The following is a 16498-nucleotide window of genomic DNA, read 5'->3' on the forward strand; positions in this document are numbered from 1 at the left end:
AATAAATTATTATTTTTACAATTTAAGTTCATAAACCACAAAGAGTTATAATCGAGTAGTATTTGTTCTCTCTCAAAATAGAAGGACAAGCATTACTTGTTGCGAATTTAATTGATTTTATTTTTAATTTAATTGATTTTATTTTTAATTTATTGATATTTAATTGTCCAAAATTTTAAGTAAATATTTGCCGAGTAAAATAAACCTAACAAAAAAAACTCGTAATTTTTTTTTTTTTTTTTTTTCATGACCTTTACCAATGCTGAAAAGTAAAAGTAATAAAACATTTTACTTTTAAAAAAAGTTTATGTAAAAAACAGTTTTCGAGAAAGATATCTCGAAACAATTGGATTGAAAATCTTTACTTTGGAAATTGGACCCACCTAAGTACATACAAACACAGAATTATATATATATATCAGCATCATCGTACCAGTGATAGAGATAGAGACACCAACCTGAAACCATCACTCTCAAATGCCAAAACCACAATAGACGCTGTTTTCATTTCCAAATCAATCCATCCCTGGAAATAGGGCAAACCACAGAAAAGAATAATGATGGGAATCTTTATTCACATGAGAAACGTAACCAAACGCTCCTTCCTTCTTCAACAACTATCATCATCCAATCCCACCAGAGATTCAAATTCCATCGCCAATTCCCCTGTTTGGCTACAATCTCCATTTTCCGCACAATGCACCAGTCTTCACCATCTCTCTAAGATTAGGGTTTCCAAAACCTCTCCCTCAGCCTTCTATATATCATCTCCTTCATATTCATCTTCTGCATCATCATCGTCGTCGTACTCAAAGATGGGACTTCTTGTATGGTATTTGGGTAAGCTCGAGTCTCGTCCTCTGCTCACTAAAAGCGTCACTGCCGCGTTTATTTTCGCCGCTGCTGACTTGACCTCCCAGGTAAACCCTAGATTAATTTCATCTTTTTCTTTTTCCGTCCCTTTTATATATCTTAAAATGTTATACACACACATACGCATTGATTATTTGGTTAACAACTGAACTATTGTAGGATGGATGTGGAATAGATTTGATCATGATGCTATTCTGGTCGGTGATATTAATTTTAGCAGAAAATAGTTGTTAATTTTTGTTGGGTATGCAAAATTATAAATGCCATTGACGGTTTTGTAAGCATGAGTAGCACAAAGCTGGACCAGAATTTAATTGAAGGAATGCGCCGAGTGGGAAAAGGACAGATTAGTGATCCATTGATGTTTTAGGTTATTTCTCAACCTGTTGTGTTAGTTTATATTTTGGGAGTGACTTGAACTAACACAATTTATTGGTAAAATAGTTGACTTCTGAACAGTAGGAAAAAGAAAATGTAACAATTGGAGAAAGAATAACATAATAGTGGCGATCACTTACTTAACTTCTAGTGTACCTATGGCACCTAATTCGTGCACGGGCAAACTGTCCTCAAGTTCATGATACAAACCAATTTCCACCCACTATCCACAAACTCAAGCTTCAAGAGGGTGGGTTGTGGACATTTTTCCTGGATTAACATTATATTTCTCTCTTTATCACTAAAAATGAACCAAATTTTGATGCACAATAGTTTTGCTCCTGCACCTGGGGGCTGTAAATCAATGTTTTAACCATCTTGGTGCATTACTTGCATATTTTAGACTTGAACTTGTGTGTGTCTAGTAACACATTTATATACATATCAAGTATCACTTTCAGTTGAGGAGCATATTGGAGGTTCTCGACTCTATAATCTAGGATTTTTTTTTCTACTGTTTTAGCCTGTGCTTTCACTTTACACTTGTGTATCCTGGGTATCTACTATGGATAAGGAATTCTGGTTCTAAGGAAATTAAGAAAGATATTTATTATTTGTTCTACATGTCATAATGGCAGCACAACCTTAAAGCTGTCACTGTAGTTATTTAATCCGCCTTGAAGCTGCAAAAAATCTGACTTGTTCAGTTTGATCCTTGCATCGGAAAATTTTGAATAGAAGGATTTAATCCGTCCTTGATACAATTTGTATTCTGAGAAATATGGTTGTCTAACACACACACACACATTCTATTTGAAAAATACATGGGCCAAAAATTTGGGATGTAAGGGCTACTGCTAGTTGCTGGAGCTGTTTGATTGATTTTTGTATGCCTCATGGCTGATTTAAAAAGATTAATCTGTCAATTCCACTTGAAAGATTTAAGTAACAAATTCTTATTTCTATAGCTTCCTTTAGAAACTCGGCATACTTTTTTTTTTATGCAGTTAATGGGTTTAATGAACAGGTAATTTCTGTTAATTATATATCCTTGTCGACTGATCATAATATAATTATCTGTCAGACGATTACAATGTCATCTTTTGGTTCCTTTGACTTTCTAAGGACATTACGTATGGCTGGATACGGGATGCTTATTTTAGGGCCAGCACAGCATATGTGGTATAATTTCATGGGAAGAGTGCTACCAAAGCGTGATGTAGTCACTACCTTGAAGAAACTTGTCGCGGGGCAGCTTACTTATGGACCTACTGTCAATGCTATTTTCTTCTCCTTCAATGCGGCTCTACAAGGTAACCCATTTTTTATTTTTAATTTTACATTTTTGCAGCTAATTAGAAAGAGCTGCATTTTTTAAATTTATTTATAAAATACCGTTATAAAATATATTTAATGATATAAGCTCTGTTACATGGACTCTCCTATTTTCTTCTTGTACATTTGTGGACATGACAAGGGTATGGGTACAGGATATGTATTCACAAATCTAAATTAGACACCCTAATTCTTCACATGGGTGATGAAAAAGGGCAAAAAAAAATTCATATGTAATAGCAGAGATGAGTTTTCTATCTATTAGATAGAGGGGGAGTGGGGGACCATTTTTTTTTTTCCCATAAGCTAGAGGGGGGCCATTTTCTTTCAACATATCTCATTTAATTTGAGTAATAATTGAGTATATTCATATAAATCACCAATATTATATATATAAATATTTGATAGGCAAGCTGAGGTTTCATTAGAAAAACATATCCAATATATTACAGGGCGTCCCACTGGATTTATAGAAAAAACACCACAACCACTAATTCAAAATCGGAAGATTTAAAGGCCTAAAGTGCAGCAAACTAAACAACATTAAATATTACTATATCATAATACATATATATATTTTTCTTTTCTTTATCATAAAACATATAATGTATTCAAATGTCTGTCTACATATTTTTGGATACATATCCCCATATCCTAAGATTCAGGATTCGAGGAGGTTCAATACTTGGACACAGTACATACCTGCACCTGGTACACTTACCCGAGTTTTGGTAACACAGGTCATAGCTTAGTAAATAAGAGGCAAATTGCTATAACAGAAATAGTGTGCATAATGAAGAGTACATGTATGAATGTGAAAGTGTATCGATTTTGTATCAGAGTGTTTGAATTCATAACTCCATTATCATGTTTCTATCAAGGAAAATTGTTCTGACTAATGAACAATTTGTGGCTTCTCATGAACTAAGCTTGAAGTAAGTTGTTGCTTATGAATGTATAAATGAAGCCTACTGGGGTGTGGGATTGAGATGGTTGTCGACCTACCTGGATCAGGAGCAGTAGATTTGAAGTTACGTAGTGTTGTCCCTATTAATCTAGGGTGCTGGGAAGAGCATACCAGATAGGGAACTCAACTTTTGACATTTTTTGTATAAAGTGACTGTTCTTAGGAATCAGGGGCTGTAGCATAAAGATGGATAATCTAAGGAGTAAGCCTTAGCGCATAATCTCATTTGGGGACTTGAACTTCAATGGTGCAAATGGGGAAGACCAGCTAAAGTTGTCAAAATTTCTCTGAACAGTGCCTCCTCAAAAGTCTTTGCCTTCAAGGTATGTTATTGATTAAAAATGACCAAAATATGAGACAGGAAAGGTACAAAATATCTTTAGTCTTGAACGGGTGTACCTCTAAGAACCTCTGGGTTGTACTGTGATTGTTTGATGTTATATATCTTACTGAATATAAGTACTTATCTAAATAATAATAATAATAATAATAATGCTAAATATAAGCAATTGTTAATTACTCATTCCCCTGACAGAAATTAGGAGCCTGTAGTCATGCACATCACTCCCCGCTCATCCATTAGCCCAACATGAGGATCAATGGAAGTTTTTTGCTTTTGGAAGTGTGGGAATACCTCAATCCTGTGAAGATTGATGTAAGGATGGAACAAGAACTCTTAGGTTTTTTTATGCTAGAGAAATTTTGTTTGTAGCACCATGAAGCCATTGGGCGACTTTCCTTGACAATCAGAGCTTTTTGTCGAACTAATCTGGAATTAGCATAGTTCAAGAAATGCTTGAAAAGAAAGGTTGCAGAAAATAGCAGAGAAGAGCGAGCCCGAGGAGACCAAGCTCCTTTAGCCATCTTGATGGCCATAAAAATCACCTGTCCAGTGTCCACTGATGCTATATCCTAGATTACCCTTGAGCATGTAGACAGAAACCCAACAAGCGAGGTAAGTTTTCCAGCTTGAAAGGGAAATTCTTTATCCAAATTGGTTGCCTCAATATGAGTTTGGTGGTTCTCCAAAGTCACCGCTTTATCCAAGGGACTCTGCTTGCATCTTTAAGAAAGTAAGGGACCTAAAATAAACCTCATTTTCTTATACTGGTAGATTGGGACCCACGTTCTCTATGAAGTGCGAGTTGCATTGGTATGAAGCAGCGAGACTACTGGATTCATAATTATATGGCTCACTCCGTTCCAGCAATGTCAAGTCTTCAAGACTGTGAGTCCTATATGTTTTCAGCTCCATCAACATGTGAACATCCTCCAGGGTGACAGTGAACTTGCCCCATGATGTTACAAATGTATGGATAATTATGCATGGAAGGTCTCCTCAGATGCAGACAGCCCAAAGGATGCTGACATCATGAAGCCTTTGCCGGTAACTTTGGCTTACCAAATATCTCTCTGATTCACACCCCAATTGATACAGGTGTTTGTATTAGTAATAAGGTAGTGTGGAATAGCTAGGGATAGTCCGTTGTTCACTGCCACACCCATGTAGAAGAAATTCAATTACTCTCTAGTGGATCATGTTGCACAAAGGAAGGTGCGAATAATCTTCAGTTCTTTGGGTGTTATACTTCCCAATTGGGTTAGCCTTAGCTTTGAATAAGAAGGTATTGACAGAGTTGAAGTCGAAAGACTAGAGGAATCACATGAGAGTAATAGGTTGCTACAGGTATGTGACAAGTATGAAAATAATGTGATTCCATATTTCCTTTGTGCATTAAAAATGGTTTTGCTGCAAGGTTGCCACCGGTGCGTTTAAGGTAGTGATACATGTGGCAGCATGTCACCAGAGAGCATTTGTTATACACTCGTGAGCGAACTTGGCACGGTAAATAAAGCAAAGGACATAAAACAACACACGTGCGAGGAAAATTGGCAAAACTGGAAAATTTTCTAATGAAATATTGCCACGTGGCTCAAGCATTTGCCACCATGAAGTATCAGCCAATGGCCTATCTGGTGTTACAACTAATGTCGAGCAGTGTCTCTGTCCTTCACCTGATAAGGGAAAACCCAGCCAGACCAATTCTTGCTTAGTCAAAGCAAACAAGTCTCAACCCAAATTTTGTGCACCTTGACTCGAGCAGTATACCCACTATACCCAGAAGCACGGTCCAAGGGATCTAGAAAGAGGATCCAAATTATGACATGATGGGAGGGTGGTCAGGAATTCGGGAGGTGTTGGGTTGGTGGCTTGATTTTGAAGGCTTGTTGAGGTTGTCCTATTGAGGATTGTCAGAGGCAGGAATCGTCTCTACTTACGAAATAAGCGAAATAAGGGAAATCTAACATCATATTCAGAATGATTTTTGAAGGAATCCTTCTAGGTTTGGTTACTGTGGTGCCGAACCACTTCGTATGAATGGATATTCTGTGGTCTTACTAGGGCCACATCAACCTCTTCAGTAGTGAAAAAAAAAAATGGTTTATGCAGCATTATTAAGTATTTGACTATGGTGGAATGATTTTTGAGCAGTCAATCAAAATACTATATACGTCTCCTTAATTGAGTGCTTGTGTTTGTCATGAATATAGGCTGTTTACAGCCTGTCATTAATTGACAGAGTTGACTATTCTGATCCATATAATCTACTAGCTTGATTAGAGGAATATTTTGATGCTACTAGCTTGATTATAGGAATTGATATTTGATTAGCTTAACTTCTGGTAATTGGCTAAGTGATTGTACTGATTGCCTGCCTTGGGTTCCTATATAAACCCACATGTACTCACGCTATGGAATATACAAGAATTCTTTTCTTCTACGTTCTTGCTCTTATTTTTTTCCAACATGGCATCAGAGAGCCAAAGGTCTCGAGTTCGAACCTCACCGTCACCCTAATTAAAAAATTGAAAAAAACACGCGTTGGACCAAAAGAAGGCCACACGTGAAGGGAGCGTGTTGAAGGATTCATATATTAAAGTTACACCCTCTCTAACAACTTAAGCTTTTAAAGTAGATGGTAGCTAATATGGTATCAAAGCAGATTGCTTCTGAAACCCATATCATGTCTTCCTCTTCCTAACCATGTCCCCACCATCATCTCCTCTACATCACCAGCCTACCTCTACTCCACATCTCTGTTGTTCTCGCGTATCTTTCACATATGATTTTTTTCCCCATACTGCCATAGTTCTATTCAGTTTTACGTTTTTTTATGTAAATAGTTTTATATTCTTATTTGTTTTATTATGTAAATAAATAAAAATAAAAAAAAGAAAAAAAGGGAAAAAAAAAGGGGGGTTACAACTTCATTGACTCGATGGCATAGCATAGCCTTGTTTAGAAAGAATCATCTTGTAGATCTCCTTGCTTGGATCTTGTTCTTGCTCGGATATCATCTCGTTCTTGCTCATTCTTCATGGGTGACAAAACAGATAGCAAAGATTCTCTCTTCTTCGGTTCCATGACGAATATCAAACTGAAGGGTCCCAATTACCTTCAATGGGCTCGAGCTGTCCAAGTTGCTTTGAAAGCTCGAGCAAAGTTCTCTTATCTTAAGTCAACCAAACCTACTAATGCCAAATTGGTTGATGCTTGGGAACAAGAAGATGCCCAAATTATGACTTGGTTATGGAATAGTATGGAGCCGGAGTTCTTCAACAATGTCTCTTTTCTTGAAATCTCTAAAGAGATTTGGGATGCCCTGAAGGAGATGTATTCATCTGAGCAAAACATATCTCAGATTCATCAGCTATATGAGGATCTTTTTTCCACTACACAAGGAGATCGCTCTGTTGAAGATTGTTACTCCTCCTTGAAAGATATGTGGGAGGAATGATTTGGAGACTCAGAAATGCTACATGGAAGAATTTCGCGTGTCAAAATTTCTTTCAGGACTTCAGCCCGAATTTTCTCGTGTTAGTTACAGATTCTCGTTGGTACAATTTTGCCATTTGCCAGTGAGGTTTATAATCGTGTTCGATGTGCCAACCTATCTGCTTGTGAGAAAGCCGGTCGCTTTGCCCTTGCAACTCCTGTTGGGCGCTCTGATAATTCCTGTAGTGGTTGTGGGCGACATGTTTTGAATAAAGGTCGGAATTTTCAAGATGGTTGCAGTGGCCTCAAGAAATGTACTCATTGTAATCGCACCAACCATACCGTTGACAGATTTTGGAAACTTCATGGCAAGCCCACATGGGCTAATCATGCTACTATTGAGGGGGAGATCTCCACTCCTGCTGCTGAAGAGACTGTAGCTCTTTTCAAAGCAAAGTATGACTCATTGATTGCGCACACTCATGTTCCATCTACCTCACCCGCGCCTTAGGTGCTTCAGGTAACCCTTGCCTCTAATGGTTCTAAATCTCTAATTCGAGGGGTTGGCACCGTTTCTACCTCACATCTAAGTTTCTCTTTTGTTTTGTACCTACCTTAATTTCCTTTTGGTTTATTATTTGTTCATAGAATTACCTCCGCTTTAAATTGTTATGTCACCTTTTATCCTTTTCATTGTGTTTTTTAGGATCTAAAAACGAAGAGGATGATTGGTGGGGGATATGAAAAGGATGGTCTCTACTACTTCCAGCCCTCTCCCATATCGGCTTCCTCTGCCTTTTATACCGCAACTTCACTATATCAGTGGCACTGTCGACTTGGACATCCATCAACTACCAATCTTTGCCTTTTTGTCCCTTCTTTACCTTCGTTTTCTACTTTTAATTGTGAAACTTGTGAGCTCAGTAAACACCATCGAGCCAGTTTTAAATTTCTACCTGATGGTCCTTGTTTACATCTTTTTGAGGTGGTTTACTCTGATGTTTGGGGTCCAGCTAGAACTACTGGTTTGTCTGGTGCACGTTATTTAATTTCTTTTATTGATGATCATTCCCGTTTGACTTGGTGATATGTTCTTAAAGATCGTTTCAATGCATTTAAATCTTTTTATGCTGAAATCACTAATATAGTTCATGCCAAGTTACACATAATTCGTACTAATAATGCTCTTGAGTATAAAGTTCATAGCTTTCAGCATTTCCTTGAGTCGAGGGGTATCACTCATCAAACATCATGTGTTGATACACCTCAACAAAATGGAGTTGCTGAACGAAAGAATGGTCCAATCCTTACTGTTGCTCGTGCACTCATGCTTCAAATGAATGTGCCTAAACACTTTTGGGGGATGTTGTTCTCACACCGGTATCACTTTAAATAGAATGCCATCAGTTCTTGAAGGGAAATCACCTTTTCAAATGTTCTTCCCTGATAAAGATCCTTTCTCTCTTCCTCCAAAGGTATTTGGGTGTATGTGGTTTGTGCATCATTTAAGTCCCACAAGTGATAAACTTAACCCTCGTGCACATAAATGTATATTCCTTGGTTATTCTCATACTAAAAAAGGGCATCGATGCTATAGTCCTACATTAAGAAAACATTTTGTATGTGCAAATGTCACCTTTGAAAATATTCCCTATTACTCTACGGAGGGTCATCAACTGCCAGAGCCTTTACTCCAAGAGTCTATTCGACCCCTACGTGTTCTTTCCATCCCTTCATATCCTAATAGGCTCATCCCCTCATGTCCTAAGGTTTATGTTCGTAAACGTCCACGGTCTTATTATCACCCATCTTAACCAATTACAGCACAAGTAGCACCATCCTCAAATCCTTCATTGCTCTTCTCGGTCCATGTAGATCCTACTCCTCCATCTAGTCTCGACATTCCCATTGCCATTTGGAAAGGTAAAAGGTCTTGTACTAAGCACCCTATCTCTAATTTTGTATCTTATGATCATTTGTCTCCTTCATTTAAGGCTTTCACAATATCTTTATCTTCTGTCACTGTTCCGAAGTCATATAAGGGGCCTTTCCCATCTTGGTTGGCGAAAAGCAATGGAGGACAAAATGTATGCTTTGCTCTTGAACAATATGTGGACGCTTGTTCCTAAGCCAGAAGGTGCACACATTGTTGGTTGCCGTTGGATTTTCACAGTGAAGCAAAATCCAAATGGTACTATTGACAAATTAAAGGCTTGTCTTGTTGCTAAGGGCTACACTCAAACCTATGGTCTTGATTACATTAAAACTTTTTCTCCCTTGCCCAAGCTTCTTAGTTCATATTATTATCTCTCTTGCTACAAATCTGGATTGGCCCCTTCATCAACTTGATGTTAAAAATGCCTTCTTGCTTGGAGATTTAAGTGAGACAGTGTACATGGCTCAACCACCTGGATTTGAGTCTAAGGAGGAGTGTGTTTGTCATCTCCAGAAATCTATTTATGGACTCAAACAGTCTCCTCGAGCATGGTTTGACAAATTCAGCAAAGTTGTGGTTACTCATGGAATAACTAGAAGTCAGGTTGATCACTCATTGTTCTTTAAGGAAACAGAGCATGGTATTGTTATCTTAGTCATCTATGTGGATTACATTGTGATTACTGGAAGTGACAGTAAGGGCATTCAGACTCTGATTGGTCATCTTGGTTCGAACTTTCTTACTAAAGACTTGGCCAAGCTTCGTTATTTTCTTGGTATTGAGGTTGCGAGATCAAAGAGAGGCGTTTATTTGTCTCAATGGAAATATGTTCTTGATATTTTGAGAGATACAGGTCATCTTGGAGCTAAACCTGTTGCTACACTTATGGAGGCTAATCAGAAATTGATGTATGATGTTGGTGACCTAGTTGATGGTCCTGAGATGTATAGAAGACTAGTAGGTAAGCTGATTTACCTAACTATCACTCGACCATATACTTTATATGCAGTTAGTGTGGTGAGTCAATTCATGACCAAGCCATGGGTCCCTCACATGAATACAGCTTCAACAAGTAGAAGCTTCCTAGCGCGAAGCTTCAAACAAAGAGGTTGGGCTGTTCACTTCATTGATTTGACTTCACTTTACTTAAGATTAAAGATAGGGGCTGGGCGGGCAGTGAAGGCTGATTTAGTAGATAGCGAGCGAGCAACAGGCACCTACTCCTATCAAAATGAAAAGCAAAACGGATATTTGAAGGAGCCTCTTTCTACAAACCTTTCTATAATATAAGGGAAGCTCGAAGAGCTTTCAAAGCATACTTGAGCGCATTAATCCAAGATCAAAAAGCTTTCCTTTAGTTCCTTTATGACTAAACGGAGTTGGGAATTTAAAGAAAGCAAGCGTTATACACATTCTAAAGTACCTCAAAGGTGCTCTAGGCTGTGGTCTTCTCTACTAATCTTCAGGACATCTTCACATTGAAGGGTATATTGATGCAGACTGGGTAGGTTCTCCCTTAGATAAAAGATCAACTACATGTTATTGTACTTTTATAAGGGGTAATCTTGTGAGTTGGAGAAGTAAGAAGCAATCCGTTTTTGCTCGATCTAGTGCTGAGGCTGAATACAGTGCAATGGCTCACACAACTTGTGAGCTAACTTGGTTAAGAAGCCTTCTACAAGAGTTCGGAATCTCAGTGCAAGATCCAACTCCTCTCTACTGTAATAACCAGGCCAACATACATATTGCTAGCAATCTAATTTTTTATGAACGGATGAAACACATTGAAGTGAATTGCCATTTCATTTGTTCTAAGGTGGCTTCAAATGAGATGATGACTCCTTTTGTGCCCTCTTGCAATCAGTTGACATCTTCACTAAAACTCTTCCAAAGAATGCATTCGACTCCATTTGCAGCAAGCTGAGAGTTATCGATATCTATTCTCTAGCTTGAGGGGGAGTGTCATGAATATAGGTTGTTTACAGCTTGCATTACTCAACAGAGTCGACTATTTTGATCCATATAATCTGCTAGCTTGATTATAGGAATATTCTGATGTTGCTAGCTTGATTATAGGAATTGATATTAGTTAGCATATATGATAGCCACGATTTATGAAATGACTTACCATATTAGCAGATATTTGATTATGTCATCGAATATGCTGTGATTTGATTTAAATTTGATTTAGTTTCTTATCTTGTAATATGAGCATGTGCTCTTTTTATCTAGAAATACTAGAGCTGTGAATGAGTGATTTATCTCATTCAAGCCTTTACATATTATTAAACCTCATTCAAACCTTTTACATATTTCTCTTCTTTTTGTTCTATATTGTATTTCTTCTTGGTATTAGAGCCAGGGTGGTCCGACTACAATGAGGGCATTGCGAGTTCGGCACCACCTATTCGGGAATGGTCTAAAGTGAGATCGCCCATCCGGGAGGTGTCGGGTAGGCAGGGTGGTCCGACCTCAATGAGGGTGTTGTGAGTTTGACACCACCCATTCAGAAATGGTCTGAGGAGACATAGTTGGTTCTTTTTATGGTCTGAGGAGATATTGTTGATTATTTCATCTACATTGTCCAAACATATGTATGAAGGGGAATGGTCTGAGGAGACATTGTTGATTTTTCCATCTACATGTTTTAAATATGTGTATGAAGGGAAATGGTCTGAGGAGACATTGTTGATTGTTTACGGTTTGAGGAGACATAATTGGTTGTTTACGGTCTGAGGAGACATTGTTAATTGTTTATGGTCTGAGGAGACATTTTTGATTTGTTGATCGGCACTTCATCTAAGAGAGAATCATCGCTAGCCAAATTTGCACTCCATTTGTCACAAGCTCTCAGTAGCTCGCAAACGTTCTTACAAATGGCATTAGCAAGACTGTGTTTGAGAATGTATTATCCAAGTTGGATGTTTCAGATATCCACGCCCCAACTTAAGGGAAGTGTTAGCATATATGATAGCCACGATTTATGAAATGAATTACCATATTAGCAAAGATTTGATTATGCTATAAATTATGTTAGGGCAACGAAACACAAAGATCGAACAAAAGCCATACAAAGCAATTACACACAAACACAAGACATACATGGTTCAGCCAAAATCGGCCTATGTCCATGGATAAGAAGAGATTCCACTATGATTCGTAGAGATATTACAATAATAGAGTACCAACACCATATTTATGTCATTTTACCACGAACCATTCCACGAGCCTATCTCCTCGCTATCGGTGTCATTGGTGTTTTTCCTATTCTACCAACCCGCATACTACCTCTACCCATCAACTCCCGCATGAGACTACATCTCTCTCAATCTCATAGGTCTCAACCCAAAGCCTATATATCTATTTATAGAGTTCCAAACCCAATACATTATTGGATAAGGATTACAATTCCTTAGAGGTCAAGACTTGCCAGACAAGAAATTACCTAACAGAATAACTCTAAAATAGAATCCTAATTAGAGTAGGAATTTGAGACATAATTTCCAACAGAATATGCCATAGAATATGCTCTAGAATATGTTGTGATTTGATATATTTTGGGAAGGTAATACTTGTGAATATTATTTTCCAACAGTGTTCATGTATCAAGCTTGAAAAACTGTATGGGAAAGTAATGTGACATCGAAGCTGCCTTAATATCTTCCTAAGCTGTTAATCTGAGCTCTAATGTCAAGACAAATGTAACAATATTTTGTTCCAAGTGTACGTCTTTTTGTTCGGTCTCCTTGTTCCTATGCCATATTATATGTCTTACATGAGATGGATGAAGCATGCATTGGTAACCTTTTTCTCCGAGGAAGGGAATTAAAAGGGGTATGAAAGAAAAGAGGAAAATGAAGTTTCCTCGGGGATCTGTAAAGGTGTTAACAAAGTATCTATCCTTCTCTGTTGCTACCACTTTAGCATTGGGTAATTCTAATAGTCAATTTAGCATTAAAGTTCTACTATCACTTATAGAGAAAGGGTGGAAATAGATGCTCCTGTGTAACCAGTCATCTTCATTGCAGTAAACTCCATAACTGCTGACTGAGACTTGATAAACATTTCTATTGCAATAATTTCATTGTAATATCCAATTATTGAGTTGAATGGAAAGGCCACAGGATTTTAGGTGTGCCATTGGTAACAGAAACAGAGGCAAAGTTTCTTTATCCGATTGAATTGATCTTTAATCATTTTCTCTGATATTGTCACTTTCCTACCTTCTTGTGTAAGTCGTTTTACTTTTTTAATTCGCATTCAAATTTTAATTAATTATTTTGGTGCCAATGTCAGGTGAAAGTGGGATTGAGGTTGTTGCCAGATTGAAACGAGACCTTATCCCAACACTAGTAAATGGTCTTTTTTACTGGCCACTGTGTGATTTTCTTACATTAAAAGTTATCCCCGTCCATTTGCAGGTACGTATTGTTCTTTTCTTTCTTTTTTTTTGGTCAAATTTTGAACTGATCTTTCAACTTCTTCCCTTCTTCGTATTTATATAATTTACTTATATTATTTCGGTTATGTTGGCAGCCATTGGTGAATAGTTCATTTTCATACTTGTGGACCATATATTTGACGTACATGGCAAGTTTGAAGAAGCCGAGTGGTGATTAGTTTTGGAGTTTTTTAAATTTAGATATTCCTCATCATTTTTGCCCGGTGAAACCCAACAAGGATAAAAAAAAAAAGGGCAATAAACCATTTAGCGGAGCCAGTTTTGATTGGAGGAAAGGCCAAAGGAGTTGAACCTCTGCAGTTGCAGGTAAATACAGTTTCAATTTCCAAGGATCGTGGTTGAGTTGTCATTTTTTTTTTCCTAGTTGATACCAGTTGTCAAATTCTTTTTTCCTAATTCATTTGGTCTTAAATTCTTTAAAATTTCAATTTAGTTTTGCCTTTGCATCTAAAAAGATACTGTGGCTGAATTTTTTTGCTTAAATTCTCAGTTCAAATGTTATCTGGGATATTATGATACTATATATTAAAAACATAATCTAGTTACAGTTGGGGGCTTGCTTTGTCAATTATTATTATTATTATTATTATTATTATTTTGTAGACATAGTACTCTTTCGTTACTCTGTTTATTTATAACGGATCATTTTGATAATTGGGTCAACAGCTAGTCTTTTTGGTAAAATCATATTTGAGAAATGAGAGAAGGTTTGTCCTCACAAAGAGAGAAATATTGGTAAGATTGACCACGCAATGAGGGCTGAAAAACTTGGGTTTTTGGTTCTATGGATCCTCTCCAATATAACCATTGCAATTATATCGAAGATACAACATCATTGAAAACAATAATATAAGCACGTATTGTATTTTCGATTTAATAATGTATTTTGATATAATAAGTTTGTATGATAATATGAGTGTCGCGTTCCAATAATCCTTTGCACTAAAGAGAATTCTAGTGCTTGGAGTCATTTATTTATTTATTTTTTTATTTTTTGCCCTGGCAAACAAGACAAGATTACACCACATGAGGATTACATAGATCAGCTGTTGTAAACACAAAGAAGGGATCAACCCAACAAAATAGCCAACAAACAAAGCCACCACAATAGAGACACCCAAATACACTGCAAATACAAAGGCACACCACTGCTTTGGAACATTGCCTAGCTCATGTGGCGTAGTAACTGCATCCCAATTATGATGATTTGCAGGTGGCAAGCTTGGGCGTAAATTGTGGGCTAACTAATCATTAAGGCCATCCCACAGCCCCACCAGCCCATCCGTGTACTGAACATCATCTGTAATATCCACAAATAATGGGCTGAACATACTATACTAGAACCTGCTGGATTGGCTTCTTCCCACGCACCATGATTACCATCGTTACGATCTTTGACAGGTGGGCCAACAATTGACACTACACAGTACTAGGCGACAAGCGAGGATGACGTAACAGTGCACAACGTCGTAATGCAGTGGAGTGAGAGATCGCTGGCGTGCTACCATCCGCAGAAGCTCCATTATCGTGAACTCCATCTGCAACATACTACCCCCACCAAGCATAGTTAGTAGCAACAAATATTCACATCGGATATATATTAAGCTGGCCATTCAGCCCGCCAACCACAACCCATAGTCAGTGACGGCCGAATTAAACACAACGGTGATTGGAGTCATATTGGAGGATGGACTTTGTGTCACATCCAGACACTGAAAAATAACATTCTAATTAAGATAATGAACATTAAGGACACTTTTGTCATCTGGTTTAAGAGAAAGGAGAAGAGTGCATTCATAAATACTTGTGAATATATATATATATATTGGGAAGGTAATACTTGTGAATATTGCTGCTGCTTCTTTCTATGCTAAATAAATATGATTTAATTTCTGAAGGGGGGCGGTCACAACACTCACAACCATGCATCATGGATAACTTCATTTCACATCTGATAATTAGTCTATCTTGCGCATAAATGAATAAAAATGTCAAGCATGGCCCTAACGGGTATAGCAGCGTTGATAGAAATTCGGAAAGAAAAATTTTGAAGTTTCGCTTTTGAATCGTACTCTTGGTTTGAATGGTGCGTGTGTTGTGGGGTTGATACACATGTTTAAAAAAATATATATATGTTAAGCATGAGCCAAATTGAGAATGTTTAACCATGACAATATATCGAAAAAAAACCGTGATATATCAAGTGCGATCTTCACCCCATATTAACACTTTATCTTCTTCTTTTTATGGGATTGTCACAAATTATTTATCCAAATTGAAAAGTCAAAGCAATATAAATACAATCTTTTTATCATTGTCTTTTTATGTTTTTCTAAATATTTCAATTTTACATATTTAAAGTTAAAAGGACTGATAATTTTTAATACAAAGTGAAAGGGACGAATGTCTTCTACCAAAAATGGACAACGATTGTACCATTGCGCTTAGCATTTTATTCTTTTATTTTATTATTATTAATATTTTTGTAATGATAATGGGTTCCAAATGAGCCCTTTGAAAAATATTTATTTATTATGTAGGTCTCAGGTGTATATATTAATTGTAAATATTTAAAATTTATATTATACTCACATGTTCAAACCCATATATATATATTTCACCTGACAAGGAGATAGGATGGGGTGAGTTGAATGCTCCCACACGATTCACACGATTCAGGAGGGTAGCTCTACCAACTGAGTTACTCGACAAAAAATAAAAAACAAACGAGGTAGATAGAATTGGTAATATTCTCCAAGACTATATGAT

General features: G+C 37.2%; 1 protein-coding gene across 1 annotated transcript; it reads left to right on the forward strand.

Annotated features, from left to right (window-relative positions):
• Positions 1 to 459: 459 nt before the first annotated feature.
• On the forward strand, positions 460 to 14230 carry LOC132279472 (protein sym1-like). The gene is made up of 4 exons (XM_059781458.1): positions 460 to 920; positions 2336 to 2564; positions 13564 to 13688; positions 13804 to 14230. Exons 1-4 carry the CDS (start codon positions 558 to 560, stop codon positions 13885 to 13887), a joined length of 801 nt encoding a protein of 266 aa, XP_059637441.1. The 5' UTR covers positions 460 to 557; the 3' UTR covers positions 13888 to 14230.
• The last annotated feature ends 2268 nt before the right edge of the window (positions 14231 to 16498 follow it).

The sequence above is a fragment of the Cornus florida genome, unplaced genomic scaffold (genome assembly GCF_030987335.1).
Source record: "Cornus florida cultivar Cherokee Brave unplaced genomic scaffold, ASM3098733v1 CherokeeBrave_3.0.0_Hap2_Chr10, whole genome shotgun sequence".
Classification (NCBI taxonomy): domain Eukaryota; kingdom Viridiplantae; phylum Streptophyta; class Magnoliopsida; order Cornales; family Cornaceae; genus Cornus; species Cornus florida.